An 18,492-nucleotide genomic window follows, 5' to 3' on the forward strand; every position below is an offset into this window, starting at 1 on the left:
CGGCTCTGAATTGAAAAACTCTGTGCTTCAATAGCCCAGGTCATCGGAACACCTACCGGAGGTGTCCTACGAGAAACCACACCTAACAGACCTGAGAAAGGTACTAAAGCATTGAGCTGCTGTTCTTACTGCTGCCAACACGGTTCAACAAAGTGCCTCAACACACACACATCAGTATACGAATATACACATACAAAGGGTGCAGTAAATCCCTTCTTCCAGTCAGTTTTGGTTTACTGAGTTCTGAAGACAAACAGCAAAATTTATCCTTGAACTACCATTTTTAAGGATCACTGAGGGCTCTCTGACATTCCCCTGTTCCTTCTCCTCCTTCCTCACATCACACTCCACGGCAGCAGCCAAACCGACACATCAGAAGGTAAACGCCACCTGCAAGTTTTCCTCTGTATATATCAAACATTTGTGTAATTTGGGTAGCAGCCAAAGTATTACAAATTACAATTATTACAGTGTTTTTAAAAAGTCAAAGAAAACGATGCCTTTTTGTTTTTAAAGGAGAGAGAAGATGCACCTAGAAGGCTGAGAATAAAACCTGCATAAATCTGCAGTGAGTCACTGATCCTTTTTTTAAATGTGTGGTGATGTAACAGAAATGATTTATAATCTAATTTCACTAGAAATTCTTTATAAAAGAGGTTTAAACAATTTTAAAACTTTATTTTTCTCAAAATACTGGTAAGCATTTAAGTTTTCTTTTTTATTTAACATTATCCTATGTGTGCCTACGTGAAAGAGGAAATGCGAATCCCTGCTCCTTTGGCCATTTAATAATGATGAAAATAACAACAGAGGGAGGGTTGTTTCTGTCACCACCTCCACCTGCAATTTTTGTTGTGTAACAAACGGATATGTAAAACAGAGGAATTTACCATAAAATCATGATTTAGTAAAAGCGCTATAAAGAAATTTGGGTCAGGATTGTGGCTAAGATTGTGGAATTTATGATACTTTGCATTAAAAAAACCTGTACTTCAGAGAAACAGCATGTGGACACTTACTGGGATGACAGGAAGGTACACAAAGGCAAATCATCTCAATATATTGTCTTCCAACAGCAAAACTGACGTGTCTCAAAGCTAAAAGGAACTCTAGCATATTCATTGTCTGTTCTTCCATACTTCTGAACAATGTACATCTACAGAGGAAAAAAGAGAGGAGAGGTTCTGGGTGCAAGGGTGAACGCTGGGAACAGTCGAGATTCAACACGGTCCCTCTCTAGCAGGTCACTTCCCCCTTCACCTTTTCCTCCGCATTCCGTGGTGCAGAACCACCACTTGAGCACTCTGCAGGGTTCTGAAAACACGCGGGTAAAACTGGGAAACTGGAGGGACAAAGCCTATCCACGTATTATTTCTCTGCATTATCAGCCTCCAAATATTGCACATTCCAGGTGTTATCTACAGTGTGCTCGCACTGAAGTATCAGAAGCTTTTGTGCCATTAATGACGTTCAAGTATTGCTTAACCGGAATTCCACCAGCGGGATTGGTTTGAATTAGCTCCCTTGTGCACTGCGAGCACAGAGCTCAGTGACCTTCACAAACCCGTCTCGGTTCTCCGTAGACAACCAGGTGTCCTGTGGTATTTCAGTCTGTAAATAAGCTAGTTCAAAACTGCAGCAGGAACGCCTAAGGTGATTGTACCTCCAGGTCTACAGCTCCCACCAAAACCCCTCACCATTTCTTTTCCGATGTAACGCGGAGGAGCCAAGAGAGCACCACAGGCCTGAAATACATGTCTGTTGCTCTGCGTCTAATAACTGCTGTGCTTTGTGTCACAGCTCCTGTTTCTTGGGACTCTTCAGTACTGGGGATACAAAAAAATATTAAGGTAAATAATCTATAGGTTTTAAAATCTGTGGGTACACTAAACCATGCAGATACGCTCAAATAAGAGATAAAGTGGCCCAAGATGATGGATCACACGTCGTTAAGCATAAGCTAGTAAAACACTGACTCATAAGGCTGTTGTCAAACAGATTTGCAACTAAACAGGAGAACATCACCATCCCGTCTCTTTCCATAAAGAAGACAGACAGCAATAAATTAACTAATATGAAATCTTTTTCCACCCTGTCATCCCATGTCCATAGTTTAAATGTCATTTAAACTATGGCACCAACTTCACTTCTGCAGTTTACCCACCCCAGCTCTGCTGGGTCACCCCTCCTGTCGGATCATTTCTCTGCCAAAACTCACCAGAGCATGATTCCCCTCCTGCCTTCCGCTCAAGCCGTCACTGTGCCCTCTTCCTAGGCATGTCCTGGAGCCCCCACCACGGGACTTGCACACACACCATCATTTACAACTTGTAAGTTTACCAGGGAATGAGAATGAAGTGGTAAAAACAGTCACTTACTCACTTTGAGGAAGAATTAAAAAAAAGTAACAAGAAATTCTTGTCTGATACTATTCTGATGGCTATAAAAAGTTCACTAAGATCTGAGGAGAAAATAGCATTGCTTGACACTCATGATAAAACTGGTACCAATAATACAAACCCCTTAAGCATATGAGAAGGATGTTTGTGATAGTAGCTAATCTTAGATCTCCAGGTTCCTAACACAAAAGGCTTCTATGTAAAGAGAGGATCTTTTGTTCTTTATGGAGAGAGTAATTATGACACAGATGATCCTGTCCTGGGACCTAAAAATTCATGCCTGGCGATAGTAGGTTTAAAAATCACGAATTTAAGACAGTGAGTCCAAGAATATTTAACGCACATGATAATACAACAATAAAATTGTGCTACTAAATATATTTTTAACCTACTTTCTGATTTCAAAAGATACTATTGTCATGTTTACATAAGACTGACAGGTTTATATTTTTATTTCAGACCATCAAAAACACAGCATACTTATGTAACTCACGCATCCTTAAAATGCTAAAGCTCTGCTTTTTTTCTATTATTGGGATGATTCCACCGCTCCCTGCCAGTTTTTTCTAGAATCCACAGTTTATCTATGTAACTTCACACACATACTGGAAATGCCAGAAGTCTCATGCTCCAGCTGTCATTTCACTATCTGAGACTGAGAAGCACTGACCCAATGAAGGAAAAAAGATTAGAGTATCATGTGGTGGCTTTTTTAGAAAGGATATGTGGTACTGCAAACCACAATGAAGTATTTTAGAAACAAAGCAAGTCAACGGCTTCAGGAGCAGGACTGTCAGTAGCAAGGCAGGTGACTTAAGGTCAGTGAAGACAAAGGCACGTACATGTTGTTAACAGAGCACAGCCTGCACAGAGGTATCGAGCCATCGATAAATCCAGACGTTCACAGACAGACAGTAGAACCAAGAGGTTTAATTGCTACATACACTCTGTAGGAGGAAATTATGTTACAGACTGTGTAAATATCATCTTCTCTATAGTAAATAAAACTCCAAAGAATTGTCACACGTGATTTTTTTTAATAGACAAGATAATTAAATTCAGTTTTCCATGCCAGGGATCCTGAACACGTGTTAAGAAAAAAGATGTAACTAGTTACTGGAAGGGGGGGGCGGTGTTTGGAACCCAAAAAACAAACAAATGGGAAACAGTATTGTGGTGAACGTTTGTGACTGAGAAAATAAATGGAAAAGCAGATTGAATTCAAATCTGTAGGAGGTCTTTAAAGCAGAATGCTATGGAGAAATTCTAGTAGCTTTGACAGGGTATTAAAGCAGAATGGAACAAGACCAAGCCCATCTAAGCACCTCCTTAGTCTGTTCTTACAGCCTTTAATCCTACGGGCAAGGAAGGAAAGATGAAGAGATAAAGAGCTTTGAGGTCTTGCCTTGTATTAAGTGACATACCAGCAACTGGAAAACAAAATGCTCTTTACATAAAGCAGTGAAAGCAAACTGCAGGAGCAGACTTGGCAGCCTGGCCAGAAGTCCCGGAGAAGCTGCTGCTTTCAGGGCACTTCTTACAGCAGATACTTTGCTCTTAATGTTATACTACTTGTTCACAATCACTCTCTTGCAACACATGGGAAAACACCTTATTGTCTCCTATCACAAACATACCCTAACCTTGTCTTTGGACCTGTTAATGGTTAAAAGAGAACACTTCTTTCTGACCAAGCCTTGTGTCACCATCTTTAAAGAGGGATGGGAACGTATATAGTAACCTAGTTTTCAGCTAAACTGACATAATTTGGTAATGCACTTCTGTGAAAAACCTTGAAACCTTCCCTGTAAAAACTTTGGTTCACCAAGTACAAGGTCTCCAGAAGATAAATTACAAATTGACGTAAACTGGTCACACGTCACCTTTCAGTTTATACCCAGGAACACCAAACTGCGTAGCCATATCAGGGGATGGCACAGAAGGGCTGGGCAGCAGCTTTTTGTACGCTTACTGATAAATTCAGATTATGTTCCCCGACACAGCCATCAAATACTTTACAAGACATCATTCCTTAAACTCACACACACCACATTTTACTGACCGGAGTGCTAATAATTTTGGAGGGATCTCTGTATTCAAATGGCAGCACACAAAGTGAATGCTCCCGCCCAGCCTTAAAGAACACAGTTTACTGGAATCATCACGATTGAACAGAAACCTGTATTGAAACAGAACCCACATCTCCAAGGGACATTTTCTCAAATGATAAACTTCAGATTACCTGTCATCTCCAATACCTAAGCACAGACATAACACAGTTTCACAAGCGGAGAAGCCGGTATCAATACTACCTCAAAAGGGTGATTGTGTTCTCCTTCCCAAACCTGGCCATACATTCCTGTGCCCTCTCTCCACATTGCCCTTTGCACACTTGCACCCAGGTGGCACGTTACAGCAGCTTAGTCATCAAGTGAATGGTCAGGTTTTCTAGGGCAGGATTTTGTTGTGTTCTTCAGCTGACCCAGCAAACCAGTGTGACCCACTGCATAGCTGCACAAGTCCTCCAGCCAGCGGTACAGGAGGAGTGGGAACACAACCAAAACCAGGAGGGGTGCAGGATTAGCCGTTTTGTTGCTAGCTCATTCTCAGGCCAGACTAAGCTGTTTATGAAACTGTACTTTCAGCAGCACTGCAGAACCTCCCGGCAGAATGAACTTGTGGGGCCCTGCCAAGCAAAGATGAAAACGCACAGAGTGAGCAGGTACTGCTGGGTGTGCGCATCACTGAAGAAGGGTTTGGGGAGAGAGAACTGTATCATTCACCGAGCACTCCATCAGCTGCCACTTACAGGATTTTTGGGTGGTGGTTTGTTTGGTTTGGGGTTTTTTGCTGCTCTTTTTTTCTCCCTGAGATAAAACACCCATGAGATTTCTGCCATCCCTCCACTGCTAGATCTGCCCATGTTTGAAGAGAGTCAAAGTGATCTGTTATCAGAGTTTCGGCAATACAGCCTGCCACTGAACTATGCTTTATTGATTTAAAACAGCTATTTCAAAGGTGACAGTCTACAATTCTCCTGATTAGGCTGGAATGAAGTGGATATTGAATGAGTGATTATGAGATCCTCCCGACGAAATGTTTGGCAAAACCAAGTGTGAAACTATACCTACTGCAATAAAAATCTTCATGGAAGTATCTCACTTGGAACAAAAGCATGAGTAACAAGTATACAGCTCACACTGTTCCAATAGATTTCTAGATTAAAAAAAAAACAAAACCAAGTTGCTTAGAAAAGAACTATTCCTACCAGTGACAGGAAAATAAACATACTGAAAGAGATACAGATGTTCTAGATCAAATTGATCTTTTCAAGGAATTAAATTTAAGATTGCCCAGCAAACATAAGTTCTGGATCTCTGGATAAGTTCTTTGACCTCTGGATCAAATTCTACACTTAGAATCAGGCCCAAAGAGCAGTGAAGCCCCTTCTCTCAAAAGTTAAGTCCCTTTTGAACCTTGGGTTCAAAACTCCAAGGTTTGAACCCTTGGAAGGTACAAACCCATGTGGCATGAATGTATAGATCCCAAAATTATACCTTGATGTTCTATTTGAAATCTGGTTTTGAACCTATATGTGAATCTGTGATACTAAGTTAGACTGCAAAAATATGACATTTAAAAATCATACCTGTAGATAAACTTTTAATTACAACTGAAGATCAGTGACAAAAGACATACTTGTAGCGACTAGAAACATAACTGTAAAATCCATTAGAGCAATCCTGCTCCCCCACACAGAGACAGCAGACAGACCCCAAAAATGTAAATTATAATAGTCATCCCCCAGCTAGAAATAAGAATCTGGAGAGAGGAGATAATCTGACAAAAGCAGGAAAGGTAATGGACACAGGTTTGGTTTTTTAATATGACTCAGTTCACGAGTAATTTTTTTTATTTGCTTTGTTTTACAAAGCCAATCTATCAATAATGGACAGAGAGCATGAGAGGCAGAAATAGACTGGTGAATCTCACAATTAGGTACTACAAGGTAGGTATGTTTGTGTAAACAAAATGGGCTGGTTTTCCATTTTCTCATGCCGCACTGCAAGAAGGAAGTTAAATGCTGCTCACATAATTGTTTGATCTACTTCTGGATGCGTCTGAAAAGCAGCACTGATGATAAAAACTCTAAACTGCCCTCCCGTAGGAACCCAACTGATCAATATACATACTCTGTCTGCCACAGTTACAGGTTTCCAGGGGGTTACAGCGTTGCCAACTAGATATAATGGGGAACAGCCTCATCTGCTGGTTTGAGGAAATACTATCACGTCTCTCCACAGTTTAATACTTGTGCTTTTTGCCCCCCTCTGCTTATAACTCCCATACAATCCTCAGGATGAGTGACTGACTTTGCATTCTCGGTATTCTTGAAACATTCATTTAAAAAGCAAGAACGGCACAAAACTCTCTCCAGACAGTCACATATATTCTTAAAGTGTCCCCTCCTCTTTATCTGTCCTTAAAGATGAGCTGCGCTCAGTGCCCTGGGTGCACGGACAGCTCTGCCCAGCCTCCACCCAGCTTTCTCTGTAATCCTGCTCTGCAAGCTCTCCCCAGCCTCCCTGAAGTTTTGGTGCAGCTCTGATACAGCTGCTGCGCAGCCTTGGATCTGCTGGATAAGCTTGGTGAGGTACAGCTGCGAGAAGCCACATTCAGACCTCTGCCACTGGCTTGGGTCCTTCTCCCCACCCCAGCCACACTGCAGCAGGCAGGGAGTGGGCAAGAGTGGCTGTTTGGCAAGGGAAGGGTAGCCAGAGCCACAGAGACAGCAAGGCACAGCATCGAGAGGAGCAGAGCAGGTCTGGTGACCAGGACCAGAGATGGGCTGGGCTGGTGATTGCTAGGTCACCCAGAGCGATGAGGCAGCCTCAAGTGAAGCCAGGGGTTAACAGTCTCCAACATAAGGTACGAGGCCAGGCGCAACTGAACCCAGTGTATCCCTTCCCCCCTGCAGACGGTCCCTCTTCCACCTTACCAAACAACTGCCCATACCTTTACTGCCATTATGTGTCTTGCACGCAGGTTTCCCTACTTGCCAAGGCCAGGAGATCCTATGTGTATTACTCCTATCCCTAGGTGGTCTCTTAACCTCGCGTTGCTTCAGGATACTAGTCTAAATTTAATATAATTAGGTTTTGCCAAAGTTAAAGCTATAATGACTCTGTCATTACACCATTATCTTGATTGCAGAAAGTATTTTAAAGAACATGGCTCACTCGGGTTACTTGAATTACCTTGGCTTCACAATTCCTTTAGACAAGGCTGATCTCACTCATTTTCCAAGGGGGGATTGGTTCCTGTTCCCATTCAAATCAGAAAGCTCTGCATTCACTTCACATTTCTGAAAGTCAGGCCGCTCATTTCAATGTGTCTGCTCAGACACAAGACCTCAGATGCACAGGAAGAGGTTACAAGTTGATGGAAACAGCCAAAAGGAAAAACTTAAAATAGGAATGAGCATACAGATGGCAGTTAAAGACACACTTAAAGTCAAAGCAAGGGAAACAGAAGTAAAACAAGAAACGTACAGAATACCAAAGGCCATTAAGCCCGAACAGTTTATTTTTGCATGCAAATTGCGTTTCAGAGATTAGTCCTACAGCATCATTTATTATGATGTGAAAATCATACCACAACTAATTTTTTTATCAAGGGCATGACACTATTAAACACAATTGTGTACAGAGGCTTTACAGGAGACTCTTCAGCACGCTTCAGATCCACACTGACTCAAAAGGAAAAATGCCAGTTCAGGAATAACCTACGTTACTTACCAAAATCTCCCTTCCCAGGAGTTTCTCAGAGCACTTACTCTAAAAATGAAATAATTATCTGTACTCTGGACAGCTATACAAGCTATACGTATATTAACCTCCTAGGACAACACAGAATCCCCCAGGGGTGTGCTTGTCTGACAAGGATGCTTGTGGAAGGAACACTCTATGATCATTCCAAGTCAAAGGACAAACATAGCCACTAAGTTTTTAGCCCTCCCCTAAATGTACTCCTTCCAGTTCATGAACATTTCCCAAGGGCACCTTCTCAAGTTTTAAGAAAAGTCTGAGTTTCCTGGACACTTTTACTCCCCGTCACCTCTACCTCCTGCTCCCCCTCCCCTCATTTGCCTACAAGCATCATTTTACCACACTGGGCTCTTTCTGCAGGGGATACTTTGCAAGATCAACACCACCATGTTCCAGGCAATGCCAAGTGATCCTGTTCATGCGTTATCACTTTACAGAAACAAGAGACCATTGGAACACAATGACAGAGCAAAGAGCTAACTGGAAAGACAAACCCACCCTCAGGAATTTTTCTACTAACTGCAGATTTCAGAAGTGAAGCTTTATTTCATAACTGAAGATACTGTAACTTAATGAGATATTTTCCTTTCTGCTAGAGTATTCTTGCTCTGTGGTACTCCAGAAGGACAGTATGGTGTAGCTTTGTTATTTTTTGTTATCTGAGTACACAGACAAGCTTTACAAGAGGTTGAAGATGCTCCCAAATCTTCGGAAGACAGGGATGACCACGGACATACTAGGAGTAAAGTGAAATGACAGCAAGCTCCCACAAGCATTGTACTGTTCTTCTAGACCATGATGCACGATGTCAATTGTCTTTTCATGCTATCAAATTTTCCTTTGTACTACTGCCAACTTAAAACACCCATTTGATTTTACCGATACTGTAGCAGACATGAAGAGCTAGAATCTTTGCTTTTAACAAATATTTACCAACACCTTCACCAATTTCCTAAAGCAATCAGTCCAAATATGTCTCAAGTAAAAGAAGTGCTACTGGTAAGTTATTTAAATTAAAACACAAAATACACAGGAACCAGTTTATATGAATGGGGAGTTTAAATAATATGCAAGAGAAACAACTTTGACCTACTGCTTTGTTTTTAAACGGAGATGTCCACAAAGGCACCAAGTGGATTACATAAAAATACTAAAAATAGTCCCTCTTCCAAAAAGTATAAACAAAGACGCAAACAATAGCTCCATAAATAAAGCATGAAGGTAGAAAAAAAACCCCAAACTTCCCCCAAGACAGTTAATCATTAAAAAAACAAGCTCAGCCTTGTTGTCTTTTAGAAGGGGCAACTACCTTTAGATTTTTGCATACGAGTTTTTCGGTTCCTCCATTTTTCTGCAGCCCAGTGAAATGTTTTCAGGACACAGGATTATACTCTGTAAACAGCAACTCTTTACATGTTGTGTGTAACAAACGCTCTCTCTTAAGCTGATAGGCCTCCCAGTCCTCCGAAACAGGGGAAACGTTCAACAATTACTGAAAAACATTGGTGGCACAAGGAAAGAGCCATCACTGATGTGACACACCAAAAAGAATAATACTGGAAACCCAGAGAACAGTTTCAACGACATGAAGTCAGATACAAAAACAGCACATACAAATTTGGGGGAATAGAGGGAAATTCACTTGTGGTTTAAGCAAGAATAGAACTAGCTGTACGTATGCACATAAAGTTTAGATGCTGTTGCTGAAAATGGAACTCCAGTGTTAATTTGTTTAATTAGGTGTCTGAAGCAGTGGAAATAATAGGCAGTTCATCAGAGCAATGCGTTAAATCATGAGCTTAAGGCAACGAACCACATGAAGATGTGAGTTACTAGAAGAACAATAGCCCAGTATATGTTTTTTTAGGATCCTGTCTGATATGCTGAATATGTTACAGATAACTTTTTTCCAAAAGCATAACTGTTTGCCCCCCACACTTAGCTGATACCAGATCTCAATATCCTCAACTACAGATCCTTCTGAAGCGATACTGGAATAAGTAATTCGCTTTGCAAAAGGAACCTCCAGGTCATTTCAACTGCTGTTGCTGCTAAGAACGGAATACAAAAGGAACATTGTGGTACAGTGTTACACTTGACAGTCTGGTACAAAAACAAAAGAGCTGTAATAAGCTGGAAAAACACGCCTCATAAAAGCTCTGGATTAATCTTCCCTTTTTAATCCACTGCTGGTCTTACGTTTGTTGTCAAGATGTGGTGTCTGCCAATAAACAGGCATTAACCTCTTTTCATGTTGATGAAAGATTTAGCAAATTGAATGAGAAAACATTATTTGAAGGACAGAGAAACCACTGAAAGGTAAGAAAGGAGGAGGAGGAGAGGGCAACAAGAAGGTACCTTGTAAGTGCTTTTTTCCTGATTTCTAGTGACATCAACAGAGACAGATACACAGATCCAGGTGCTCTGGATCACAGCTAAAAAAGAAGCCCTTGTAGCAAAATTTCTCTCAGAATATGTATTTCAATTTTCATTCCATGGAGAGTTCAATGTTCAGTATTTAGAACACGTTTAGAAAAAGAATCAATGTTAAAGGCTTGTAGAAAAAAAAAGACAAGTATCTGTTTATTCTAGAAAATCCAGACAGCTTTCCCTGAATACACCATGGAGACACAGGGCACACGGTAGTGCCACACCTGACACAGACAAACAAATTATCCTCTGTTCTGGTGAAGTAACTCACAGAACAGCTGAAGTTCCAGCTACAACTAAACCTTCATTTGATACTCCAGAAGCTAAAAGGAGCTCTGTGAAGCTAATACACAGGACTCAGTTAAGCAGTGCAAGCGCTTGAAATGTTCATCTAGGTCTCAGTCAAAAGGCTTTTAATGTTAAACGTGGGAGTAATTTCACTGACTTCTGTGGAAGCAACAACTTTCTCTTAAAATGTGTAGCACTGAGTCACTGGAAAAAAAAAAGTGAAGACTGTCAGAGATTAGCTAAACAACATTTAGTGAAAGGACTCATGACAAAAATCAAGTGTTCCATAAATACTGCAGTTCACGACTCTGAATTAATTTTGTTCAGCAAAACCTCCATCCATCAAAATACCTAATTCCGCATTAAACGTGCAGCACTACTACTAAATTCAAGTCCATGTGTAATTACTCTTGACTGACATCTTGGCATACGTACTTCAGCCTCTTGAAAAAACAGCTCACAATCCACATCAAAATATTCAACGCCTTCTGTTTCAATATCAGCCCATCACACTGAGGGGCAAAAAGATGACGATGACGAGCCGCTCCCACCACATTTGTACGTCTTCTCCCTCCCCAGAGGAAAGGCCCTTTGACAGAACGCTTGTATCAACATTTACCAGGCAGTCAAGTGAGATGCACATTTGATAACCTCTGGCATATCCAGAAAAACACACCAGCATACTTCCCGGAAGAAAGGATTTGTACGAGTAACACTTTATTCTGAGCACTAAATGCTACCTCATCATACACATTACAAGAATTCTGGTTTTTATTTCTACTTCTGCAGCCTCAGAAATAAAGTCTTTCTAACACTACATGATAATGCAAATCCAGAGTAAAAGAAGTTAAGTCAAAGGGCTCAGCTTTTTTTGTGAGCCATCCAAAGAATGCATAAAAGCATAAACCACTATAGTTTATACTCTTTTCCATCATCCTACATGTGCCTTTACGCAGATCTAACCCTCCAGTTGCAAAGCTGCAACAGAAACATTCACATAAAGCTGTTCTGAGGCTGTTTGACTAATGTGTAGTGGGCTAGTGCAGCATCAATGCCATACTCGTATCACACGTAGGTACAGTTATTAAAATAGAACCGCATCTAAGCATGTTGTACACTAGGAATACTCAGTAGTATTTTATTCATCTATACGCAGCATGAAAAATAGTGTGTTAAGTATTGCAAATAATGTGATTTCTAAGTATTTGTGTGTATTTAGAAATATTTATAAATAATGGGCCAGCTCCTTTCCTCCTCAGAGCCCCACTGGAAGAAAGTGGGTTCCGCACTGGCATTCAGTGTGAGATGAAGCAGGCTTAGTAGATGGATGATACAACACCCTCGCTTCTGCGCAGCGTTCTCTCCTGACCGCCTAGAACTAGCTGGAACAACCAGGGCTCTGCGTTGAGACAGTTTAAGAAGCATTTTCTGGTACAGCCTAACCTTTTTCCTCAGCTTTTTTGTGCGTTTGTTCATTCTTCACTCATGCAGCAGACAGCCCTGGGATGGCACAGAGATAATACCAGTCATCTGGGGCCAAGGAGACTGGTATGTCAGCTGTGTGTGGTGGCCAACTTAACAACAGTTTGTGTGACTGCCTCCACACTGCATCATCCCAAACATCACGCTACGGTCATGGGAACTCTAAAGTAAAAAGTGCTTTATGAAGTTCATCGCACCTGCTGCTACTGAACTACAAGCAAATCTGTGCTCTAGAAGGTTTATATTCAAAGCTGCTGCATCACAGCATCTACAAAGACTGTATTTCTATTATTAGACGTGGATTTTTCTTTTTAAAATGTATTCTGTTTCAAAGATGGACTTTTATACTCAGCATATCTCCAGGACTGCCAACTCACTTTTCTAAGCTGGGTATTTATTTAGCACAAAAGGTCTGCTTGAAACATTACAGAACCACTTTGATTTTTCTTCTTCCTACTAAAGCACAACAGAATTATTTTATCAGGAGAGATATTTGCACCTCTGTCTCTCAGTAACTTGAGACTGATTTGCTGTTTAATTTAACTGAACAAACGTTTATCCTCTTTTTTGGGTTTTTTGAAGAATCACCGAGGAGAGCAACTGACACTGTGTAGCTTCTGCTAATGAGACTACACAAATATTACCATCGATAATCCGGGGGGCAATAGTTTAAAATAATGAGTTTTGTCACAAATCACAGTTTAATTTGCATCCTCATTGCTTCCTGATGCTTTTTAGAGATCTATTAGCCATACTGGTTGCAAACAAGAGGCAGTTGAATCTCCTGGTGAAAAGTGACTCTCCCAAGCAGATGAAAGATTCTTTCATGCAATTCCATTTCAATTAAAATATATTGCCCCCCCAAGAAGTTACCCAAATTACAAGCTAAATCAGCAGTTTACTTCTACAATGAATATTTTACATAGTTTTATAAATGGAAAGCAAAATATCACTTGTTATTACTAGAATAAATTCAGTCCCCATCAAGAAAACAATAAAAATAAATGCCCCTATTACTTTTACAGCACAGAAAAATATTGAGAGTGATTCTGATTCTTGCACCACAAGAAAAAAGAATTTAAGAAGTGTGGTGACGGTAAAAACAATCAACCCTACTACTCAAGAACCAGAACACCTCTGTTAACAAAACAAGTCTTCCCACTCTGCCCTGACAATATGCATCAACCTGCGGAAATCTCACAAAGCCAAACTGATGACTGCAGGGATCTGGTACAGTACAGGGCAGAAATTAAGATGAGATCAGAGCTCTGAGTCACACCTCTTACCTTAAGGGAATCTATAAAAGTGAAACAGAAGAGAGCCAACATACATGGATTACTGTGAAGTAAAAAAAAATGTGAGGGAAGCTAAAAGTTTGAAAGGCAACTCCATGGTTAAAATAGCCAAGAAGCACAGCTACATAAAGACCTGTAAGATATAGCAGCACATACACAAATTCTTCTGAAAAGAAGGTAAAATTGCTTAAGTGAGGAAAAAAGCTGTAAGTGTTCAATAAATATCACCTCTCTGTAGTTGATAACAATTTGTACTAAATGAGGATAATGAAGTACTTCCAATACACTTATGAATAAACCAGATAATAACAAGGGAATAATATTTTAGGATTTCATAAGGAAAAACCTAAGCACAAGGTCTAGAAACTGCCTTAGGATACCAGCAGGACCCTAATGTGTATTTCCAATGCATATGGGAATAACTAGAGAATGTCCCCAGAGTAGGTGACCTACTCCAGGAGAGCTGGAACACCTTTAATCATGGATTAGATGTAAAAAGGAGGTTAATTAATGAAGTATTAACTCACTTCATAACAAGAAGTATAATTAAAAGGAGAATACTGCCATTAATGCCAGTCAACATGGTTTTATAAACAAGCTGTCCTGTTAAACAAACCTGGGGTTTGTCCTTGGTGGGAGGAATTACAGTAACACTGCTTAGGCTTCCATGAGGCACTTTGCCTAAGACACACGGCATTCTAGACAAAATAAAAGTAACACAGTGAAGAATCCATTACGTGAACTAAAACCGAGCTAAGTAAGAGACCGCTATTATGTCAGTACTGGGTCCCAAGTAGTTTCACATCGTTCTCAGTGAAGAGAAAGTCACAGCACCACAATGCTGGTGGACTGGGAAATAAATGGTGGGAACAGAGTGATCTGGAGCACCTGGTTCACTGCACTCATTTCTTGAGAACATTCTCACACATATAACAAAAATGGAACAAGTGTTTGCAGAAAGCACGTATGTAAATCCCACTTCAAAGAAAATTATTTATACAAACTTTAAAAGCTTAATCTTAATCCTTTAAATAAACAATTTGATTTGATTGCAGTATAAAATGCATGCAAGAGACCATACCAAAAGGCCTTTCATCTTGAGCATAAGGAAACAGGGACACCAATGTTTAGAAATTAAACTTAAACATATCAAGTTTCACATTTGAACTTACCTAACACTAAAGGTAATATAATCTGACACAAATACAGAAAATACCCTTATCTCTTGAAGTTTTCAGACCAAGACTGGACACCTCTGTGTTCTTAGGGGCAAACAATGAGTCAGGAGTGCAATATTTAGGAACTGTAGTACCTAAGTACTCAGGCTATATAAATTAACAGGACCATCTGTCTCAACTGGATTTACAACTCAAAAAGACAGATGTTACTTAATTGTCTTTGCAGCAAGGCCATGTTTTGGAGAAACAGACAAATGTACGTTTTTTCCTCCCATAAATGTTTCTTCCTTCAGCTTTACTCATCCAACAGTTAACCCATCTTCATACAAACAGGGATGAGAACAAACAGACCCCTCCTCCGTGTATTTTTACTGCTTCAAGGAGACGAGCATGCAATTGTCCTTCCTGTGGAATCCAAACCATTCAGTTCTAGCACATGCCCGATCAGAAACTGTCAGTCTTGTGTGACAGTACATCAGTTTAGAGATGTTAAGATTTTGGCTTGTTTGTTGCAACAGCAGAATAAAAACTTAACCACTTTTTAGGGAAAATGCCAAGTTGATTGTATTTGCCTCCTCCAAATAACATCCTCCCTGGCTTACAACCAGGAGCTCTCTTCCCTCAGAACAGCCTTTGGACCATTAGTAGGTCTTTGACATTTTTTTTTAAAGTACTTCTAGACATCACAGATATTACTTGCAGCTCAAGCTTTTTATTGGCTTCAGTGGATTTTCTTCAAGCTCCCCCAGTCTCCTCCACTTTGTCTGCAAAGTAACTTCAACTCTACACCTGTAGCTTAAGTGTATGAAATTGATCTTGAATTACTCTAACAAAAGCATCCCATTCAGTGATAAATACCACACTTGCAAAGAGCATAGCATGCTTCAGATGTGATACTATGTAATGTATTAAATGCCCCGTTGAATATGGTACAATTAACAAGTAAAAAGCGAGAGTTCACCATGGCTGGGTTTCACCCAGGCTTTCACACCAACACACCAGGTCAGAAAATAACATCTGAAATACCTTACTTCACATTGAACACCACCCAGTAGCTGGAAATCATACTATATCATCTTTAGTTCCACTTTAAGCGTTTACTACTATGTACAATCCACTTCTAAACAAAAACTTTCAAACTACATCTCTTCAGGTTGGCTGTTAATGTCATGTGCAGCAAGGCAAATTATCTTCTAAATGAAATTTAATCAAAGAGGGCATCTCACCCTTAGCAGACTTAAGGTTATTCTGTTCAATTACTGGCAAACGTGTCAAATATGTCCCTTAGAGGTCCCAGGGAAATAAATATTCACTGCAGGTAATTCTATCAGAGCAAACAAGGCAGTACTATCTCCCCGAGAGAATAAAACAATGTTGTGAGAACTCATTTTCAATCTTGTATAATAAAAAGGCAAATTGCCACAAGACCTTTAACATGCATTTGTTAAAGCAACCTAGAAACTTATTTATTGGTGTGACAGACTAGAAACACACAATCAATTTTTACAAAGTTCTAATTACCAAGAAAACGGCACTGTGCATTTTATTCAGATTAAATAAATACTACTAGACAAGCCTGCCTTCAAGGCAGTAAGACAAACAACAACTAAGCCACAGCTTTTTCTAATGCAAACAAAGAAAAAACCTCTTTGTGTGCTGGAGTTCTACCCTTTCCAGTTTGCCCAGACTTGCCCCTTCCTTCACTGTAGGTTTCACCATGTTGTTGACACAGTGCAAGATTTTTTTTTTGCTGACACACTAACTCTACACAAAGCTCTCTTTCATCAAGAATTCAGCTGTGCTCCAACTCCAAGGCTACCAAAACACCAGCAATGCTAGACACCACACAGTCTACTACAGGGGCATTGCAAACCACTGCTGCTTAGAATAGGAATCACATATCGGTAAACGGAATCCTTTACTGGACTATCAATGCTAAGAGTCTCCACATACCCCAGCAACAAGATGTTTTGTTATTACACCAAATCCACTGTATTTGATACTTTTACTAAGCTTATATCCAACTGGTATTAGAAATGCTGACAAAAAGAGAAGGGTGTCAGAACACCAGAAACAGCAGATTTTGACCTCCCAGAAAAGCCACAGTAGTTACTCGGTACCGGTTAGCAGTGTGTCACTCCTGCTTCCTAGATTGTTTTGAGGTGCAGTTTTAAATGCAAGCTCCGTTTCCCAATAAAATGAAGTGTCAGAGGAGTCCCTTTGCTTCCATGCAGTTTGATACAGAACACACTGGAAACAAACCACACAGCTCCACACAGTCTGTTCAGCTCTACTGGAACTAAGCATTTTGCGGTGATCTGAACCAAAGATGAGTGTTCAGAGCTACACCTTTCTAACTGTGAAGCCATCTGTGATGATTGGAAACAGCCAGAATATGCTTTGAGAGCAAGGTAAAGAGCCTGGAAAAATCCCAACAACAAAATGACAACTCAAAAGCAGTTCGAGCAAGTCTTTATTGTTCTACTCCAACAACTAGAAATAAACAAGACACACTAATTCCCCAGTACTTTTTGTCAGTGTTGGGGCGTGACAGAATCCAGCCCTCAAAGACATACTTTGAAAAAGGAAAAATAAGAGTTATTTCTGTGATTTGTGCATCACTGCCAAACTTGAATGACCCTGAGAGAAGCCTGTGCAGACAAATCACTGGGAAATTTTATGTGCAGCTTGTTAGATCTGTTTCCCAACCCTCTTTGTGTTATTGCTCTGCAAATTAAGGAGTGGTTTAGCAAGTGTTAATCTTGACTAAAATCCATCATAAAGAGTGCTACAATATTGCTTATTACAAACAGACAAAACTTCTTTGAAAATATAAATGTGTAAACCAATGAACTGACTGTACAGTGGCTTTACAGTACACAAACCAGAAAGTTACATGCAGTGTAAAGAACTGCTTTATACATTAGCCCTTGGCCACAAAGAACTTGGCAGTACTACTACAACTTTAATGACTATAGGGGGGAAAAAAAAAAATCAAAACCCCCAAAAAATTTCACAATCAAGTTTACCAAGAGACTGGGATACAAACACCTTCGTACAAGGAACAGTGATTTTTAATTAGAAACTGTCATCATGTTGTAATTCTTGGAAGGGCTCGATCTGCCAATTCTCCACTCCTCCTTACAGCTGGTCCTGCTCTCCAACGGCTTGGTCACCTTCCCACCAGGCTGGGGACTTTCATACAGGACACAGATAGACCCATCTTCACCTATGCGATAGGACACTTCAAAAGGGTCGACCCAAAGAGTTAATTCGCTGGGTAAGAGCTGGAAGAGTCTCTCGTGGCTCAGTCCAATCATCCCCGCTGCCTTTCCTATCAAGGGATCCATCTTATGGTTGATCCTAATGCACCGGTACCCGGAGCCCTTGGAGGGCATCAGGGGGAACCAGTGGTGCTTGTAGTGCTCTGCGGGAGGGAACAAAGGGCAGCTTTACCGCGGCCGCGGAACCTGACCGCCCTTCAGCCCCGCGGAGGCTACGCTTCGCAGCACAGCCCACGGGGCAGAAGCGACAGCGGTGACCGGCCGGGCCAGGGAAGCGCCCCCCCACCTCCGCCCTGCTGCCCCGCTCA

The 18,492-nt window shown here is 40.7% G+C and overlaps 1 protein-coding gene across 1 annotated transcript; it reads right to left on the bottom strand.

Moving 5' to 3' along the window:
- Positions 1-17,974: 17,974 nt before the first annotated feature.
- Positions 17,975-18,298, bottom strand: LOC104488341 (protein BTG1-like). Its single transcript, XM_010139173.1, has one exon. The coding sequence runs from the start codon at positions 18,296-18,298 to the stop codon at positions 17,975-17,977; it is 324 nt and encodes a 107-aa protein (XP_010137475.1).
- Between the last annotated feature and the right edge of the window lie 194 nt (positions 18,299-18,492).

This window comes from Buceros rhinoceros, unplaced genomic scaffold, assembly GCF_000710305.1.
Source record: "Buceros rhinoceros silvestris isolate BGI_N320 unplaced genomic scaffold, ASM71030v1 scaffold45226, whole genome shotgun sequence".
NCBI classification, from domain to species: domain Eukaryota; kingdom Metazoa; phylum Chordata; class Aves; order Bucerotiformes; family Bucerotidae; genus Buceros; species Buceros rhinoceros.